At 42.4% G+C, this 6371-nt stretch overlaps 1 protein-coding gene across 1 annotated transcript in view; it reads right to left on the reverse strand.

Annotated features, from left to right (window-relative positions):
• Positions 1-5679, reverse strand: part of PLEK (pleckstrin) — a 27099-nt gene extending 21420 nt beyond the window's left edge. Inside the window, exon 1 of the mRNA XM_010845328.1 lies at positions 5549-5679. Coding sequence (XP_010843630.1) covers positions 5549-5590 — 42 coding nt within the window. The 5' untranslated portion in view covers positions 5591-5679. The remainder of the gene's footprint in view (positions 1-5548) is intronic.
• Between the last annotated feature and the right edge of the window lie 692 nt (positions 5680-6371).

Raw genomic sequence — 6371 nt, forward strand, 5'->3', positions numbered from 1 at the left:
ATGTTGAATTTTAAGCCAGCTTTTCACTCTCCTCTTTCACTTTCATCAAGAGGCTCTTTAGTTCTTTGCTTTCTGCCCCAATTCCTAGTCCCAACTATTTTTCTCCAGATGTTGGCCAGTGTTGACAATCTGATTTCTGGTTCCTCTGCCTTTTCTAAATCCAGCTTGAACTTCTGGAAGTTTATGGTTCACATCCTGTTGAAGCCTAACTTGGAAAATTTTGAGCATTACTTTGCTAGCATGTGAGATGAGTGCAATTATGCAGTAGTTTGAGCATTCTTTGGCATTGCCTTTCTTAAGGATTGGAATGAAAACTGACCTTTTCCAGTCCTGTGGCCACTGCTGAGTTTTCCAAATTTGCTGACATATTGAGTGCAACACTTTCACAGCATCATCTTTTAGGATTTGAAATAGCTCAACTGGAATTCCATCACCTCCACTAGCTTTGTTCATAGTGATGTTTCCTAGGGCCCACTTGACTTCACATTCCAAGATGTCTGGTTCTAGGTGAGTGATCACACCATTGTAATTATCTGGGTCATGAAGATCTTTTTTATATAGTTCTTCTGTGTATTCTTGCCACCTCTTCTTAATATCTTCTGCTTCTGTTAGGTTCATACAATTTCTGTCCTTTATTGAGGCTATCTTTGCATAAAATGTTCCCTTGGTATCTCTAATTTTCTTGAAGAGATCTCTAGTCTTCCCATTCTATTGTTTCTTCTATTTCTTTGCATTGATCACTGAGGAAGGCTTTCTTATCTCTCCTTGCTATTCTTTGGAACTCTTCATTCAAATGGGTTTATCTTTCCTTTTCTCCTTTGCCTTTCCTTTCTCCTCTATTCAATTTGAGCTGGTGGCTCAGAGGTTAAAGCATCTGCCTGCAATCCAGGAGACCTGGGTTCAATCCCTGGGTTGGGAAGATCCCCTGGAGAAGGAAATGGCAACCCATTCCAGTATTCTTGCCTGGAGAATCCCATGGATGGAGGAGCCTGGTGGGCTACAGTCCATGGGGTCGCAAAGAGTCGGACACAGCTGAGCAACTTCACTTTCACTTTCTCTTCTATTCACAGCTATTTGTAAGGCCTCCTCAGACAACCATTTTGCCTTTTGCATTTCTTTTTCTTGGGCGTGGTCTTGATCCCTGCCTCCTATACAATGTCATGAACCTCTCTATCCATAGTTCTTCGGGCACTTTGTCTATCAGATCTAGTCCTTTGAATCTATTTGTTACTTCCACTATATAATCGTAAGGGATTTGATTTAGGTCATACCTGAATGGTCTAGAGGTTTTCCCTACTTTCTTCACTTTAAGTCTGAATTTGGCAAGAAGGAGTTCATGATCTGAGCCACAGTCGGCTCCCGGTCTTGTTTTTGCTACTGTATAGAGCTTCTCCATCTTTGGCTGCAAAGAATATAATCAATCTGATTTCAGTGTTGACCATCTGGTGATGTCCATGTGTAGCGTCTTTTCTTGTGTTGTTGGAAGAGGGTGTTTACTATGACCAGTGTATTCTCTTGGCAAAACTCTATTAGCCTTTGCCCTGCTAACTGGTTTCTCTACAAATGATGATAAAGCAGCCTGCACATTTCAGACATTTGCCTTTGTACTGCGGTAAAAAAATAAACAAAATGCTATCTTTACTCTCAAAATGCTCATAGTCTAACCGGGGAGAGAGTGACCTTGACCTGAAACTCCAGGTCAGAGTGATAATGCACAAACTGAGAGAAGCCTTCCTACACATGGGCAGTTTCACAGAAAGAAGTCATGACTCATTGCTGAAGGTGGAGAAGCTTGATTTTGTGTGGAACCCCCTCCCAGACACCTCCCTTCACTTCTCCTTTTCCTCAAACTTCTCTTTTCCCATGTTGACATACAGCTAGAATTCAAAGGAAAACTATTTGATGGTCAAAACTACGTATTGAACTAAAGCAGAATTGTGAGTCAGTATCATCTATTCTCCCATGCTTGTGGGAAATGTTATTTTAAGTTTGGTGTTACAGTCAATGAAGTCCTTATTTCTGCTACATCCTAGATTGCATCATTTAGTCAACCAGTCTGATCCATGACATCACGGGTATAACATCCCAGATCAATGGTCATTTTGTTCCTGTTTGAATACTTTGAAGGCAAGGAAACTAATTTGTTCAGCAGTGTATTTTTTTATATAAATATAAACTTTTCCAGGTTGGACAATTTCTCAATGAAAACATATTATGTTAGCAATAGAGAGATGACACAAATGTTTAACAGTATGGTTTCTGGGGTCTTAGGGATTTAGGTTCAAATTTCAAGTTTGTCTCCTCCGGGTTCCATGACCATAGGCAAGTTACTTCATTTTTTCCAAACCTTAGTCTCCTCACTTGTAAAATCAAAATAATATAGTACCAATTTCCCATTACTACAATGATTAAATGAGATAATACACTTTAAGGGCTGATAACTTACATCTAGCTTATAGTAGATGCTCAAAAAATGGTAACCATATAGGCAGATAAGATAGCACAGTTTTGTAGGCAGTACTGTGAAGTCATTCTGGCCTAAGGTTCTCCTGGGTACCACCCGTCACAACAACAGCTCTTTGGAAAAGAAAAATCACTGCAGTCTGGGCCCATGAGGGCCACATAAAACATGGCTAGGCATGGCTTTCTGTGACACTGGATCACACTGCTGGGTTCCAGTTCAGATCTGCCACTTAATAGCTGCGTGACCTTAGGCAAGGCCCTTTACCTCTCTGTACCTTACTTTCTGGTGGCTCAGTGGTAATGAATCTGCCTGTTTATGCAGAAGATGTGGGTTCAATTCCTGGATCAGGAAGGTCCCCTGGAGAAGGAAATGGCAACCCACTCCAGTATTCTTGCCTGGGAAATCTCATGAACAGAGGAGTGTGGCGGGCTACAATCCATGAAAGTCAGATCTTACTTTCCTCTTCCATAAAGTAAAGGTAATAGTTGTACCCATTATATGTACATAAAGTGCATTAAATGGTTAGATTTGTTACTGCTACAAAGTAAGGGCCACATATACTGGCTACTCTGACAATGATAATTCAATGGGTGCAGATCATAGGGGATTATTTCATGGCATCTGGAAGACAAGGTTTGGAAGAATTGTTGGGCGGAGACCACTGAGTCCTGCTCTCTGTTTTGCCCCAGGCTTTTCTCCTTCTGCTTCCGTCTTTTGCAGCCATTTTCTTTCCTTAAAAATCCCTTGTCCTCTCTCTCACCACTCCTATTCTTGTGCTTTCCCCAGCCTCTCAGGCCACCTAAATTCCTAATACACTCTTTGGATCAGTCCTGCCATTCAACATGATGGTGGAATGGTTGTCATAGAAACAACAGCTGATTCCATAAGTTGTGTAGAAATGAGGTTAGTTTGGGAGGTGACTTGGTGGAGTCTAAGTTATTGGTTGCATATAACCTGCTTCTCTCTCTTCTTTTAAGCTATTATTACAAACATATTCAAATCAGTGGTCTGCTTTCAGACCTCCAAAATATGTTTATGCTTATTGTCTGAAGTAACCCCCTAATCAGAGACAAAGAGAGGTTGAGGTCACCGCACACACTCTTACCCACAGTCCAGTTTGTCCAGACCCCACTCTGGCTCTGCAAAGTTCATCTCACCTCCCTTTAGCTGGCTGGGGAAACCTGCCTTTCAGAAGGCTGCCTGGGATCAACGAGATGGTGGTAGGCTTTGCAGTTAGGCAAGCCTGGGTTTTAATCCCAGGTTGTCCACTTATCAGTTGTTGGATATGGGCAAGTCACTTATTCTCTCTGATAAACTAATTTATAGAGTTAAAAATACAAGTATACAATATAAGAGCAATTTTAATTACAAGATGCTTAAATTGTTTTTAAAACAAACAGAAAACCTTTGCAGAAAATGTTTCCATTCATCTGCTTTTGTCAGGATACTAGCCTAAGCAAGCAGGAAAGAAATAGCAACATTAATTATTATTGGTTCTCAAAGAGATTATTAGGGCCTACTGCAAAGTATCTACATACACCTCTGTGTGTATATGTGCATCTTTTCCAAAGGATGTTTCAAAATATGGCTAATGAGACAGAATACCTGCTGAGGGTTCATTTATTCTCTGGCACCTACTTGTAACTCTCACAACCACAGACACATTGCTGCTGCTGCTGCTAAGTCGCTTTAGCCGTGTCCGACTCTGTGCGACCCCACAGATGGCAGCCCACTAGGCTCCCCCATCCCTGGGATTCTCCAGGCAAGAACACTGGAGTGGGTTGCCATTTCCTTCTCCAATGCATGAAAGTGAAAAGTCAAAGTGAAGTCGCTCAGTCGTGTCTGACTCTTAGCGACCCCATGGACTGCAGCCTACCAGGCTCCTTGGTCCACAGGATTTTCCAGGCAAGAGTACTGGAGTGGGGTGCCATTACACATTACAAACCCTAATTTAGGGTTTACTCTGAAATTTACTCTGAAAATCCCAGTGGAATGGAGACAGGCAGTGCCAGGAGACAGGGAGTAAGTTTCTGATCCCAACACCGTCACAGCCATGTGACTTTGAGCAGTCACCAGCTTCTGGGTCTCAGCTTACTCTTGTGGAAATGAGGGAATGAGGTCAGATGGTCTAAGGTCCCCTCTAGATTTAAATCAAAACAGAATCAGGCAGCAATGTGAGCGGTTTGACCCCCTCTTAGTAGAACACTTCAGGCTAAAATTCAGGTTAAACCATGAATGGCCTAAACAAAGTCCCACTATGCACTCCATCAATTAAAAAACGGGGCCTCTAAAGGAATGTACTGAATCCAGTTCACTTCTAACACCCTGAGCTCACTTGGGTCAGTGTGAGTTACTTGCTCATAAAAGTGTTGTCCACAGGATGCTAACAAGCCTATGTGAGAACTCACCCTCCTGGGAAGATTCACAGTGGCGCGGCACACACCCACCATCAGAAGATAAACCAGCAGTGCTAATGAAATTCAGTTTCCTGATGCCTAACCAGTGAAACTGAGCTTTTTTGAGTAAACTCCTGTCTCTATTTTCTAACCTTTAAAATGGTGTATCTACCTACCATCTTAACAGCATGTTATACAAATTCACTAAGAACTACAAATAAAGAGATTTCAGTCCAGTAAAAAAAGATAAATAAGCTATCATTACTGTATCACTATATCAGATCATCTTTAATCATTTGCTTCTTCTTCCTCTCCAAAAAAGTAAAAAGGGGAGGAAGAATTTAACTAACAAATGAGTAGTTTCTCCTAATAACCTCTATAGCAGGAGTTTGAGTCTTCTGGCATAACACACACGCATACTCTTGAAAAGGATGCTCTAAATCATGAAGGATTTCCAGACCCCGCATTCTGGAATTCTCAGTCCCACATAATCAAGCTATGCTGACACCTGAGGTGGAACCTTCCACCTTTAAGAACCAGAAGGCAGTGGAATACATACTGGCTTCTCCCCACAACCTTCCACAACCTGCAGTACTCTCCTATTTCAGCAGTAGAGAGTGCAAAGCTGGACCCCAATCCTCCCCCACCCTATGCCCAGGGTCACCGATGCAGGTGACTCTTTGCTTACCTTCTTCACTAGATAGCCCTCCCTGATCCGCTTTGGTTCCATGTTGGATGGACAGACAGCCGGGGGCCCTCACAGATGAGTCGTCTCAGAAGCTCAGCCTCCTCTGAGAGGTGGGGCAGTTGTGGGCTGCTTTTCTAGAGTGAGGTCTCTTTCACAATTTCCCCTCTGCGGGCAATCTCGTGATCACATCCTCTTCTCCTCACTGGGGTGGAAGATCAGAATAAGGAACTGCAGCTTGAAACAACCCATTCTTTGCTAATGTTGGAGACTTACCATAAGTACAGTTGGGTTGAATATTTACCTGAGGGTCAATTTTTATTACCAAAAACGAAAGCGTTCTCCTAAAGGGAGAAAAATGGGGAAAGGAAGGTGAAAGTGAAAAAGAAAACCCTACTCATGGAAATTGTCCTGGCTTAGGAATTATTCCTGAGAGCCTCAAAATACTTAATAAAAATGCCAAGAAATTCAAAACTGGTGAACATAAAGGCAACCAGTATTAAGTGAAGGTCTGTCCCAGGTATTCTCCGAGGTGTGTTTCGGCCGGCCTCATTTAATGTAGCTGTTACAAGAAACCCATAGGGGACAGTATACTGTTCCTTCTGTAAAACTCAAGATGTAAGGACACTTGTGCTTAGAGAAGAAAAGAGTTGTCTTGAGGATACACAGCAGGTAAGGGCCAGAAGAGTAGGGAGCGTCCTTACCAGGGCTTTGGGTCTCCTATCTGGCGCGAGATGCGTGTGTCACACAGAACGTTAATCCCACAGTAAAAAGAAGCCAGTATTCAAACATGTTTGAGAAGCTGTACAAATTAAAGACCCCCCCC

The sequence above is a fragment of the Bison bison genome, unplaced genomic scaffold, assembly GCF_000754665.1.
Source record: "Bison bison bison isolate TAMUID 2011002044 unplaced genomic scaffold, Bison_UMD1.0 scf7180017864215, whole genome shotgun sequence".
NCBI lineage: Eukaryota > Metazoa > Chordata > Mammalia > Artiodactyla > Bovidae > Bison > Bison bison.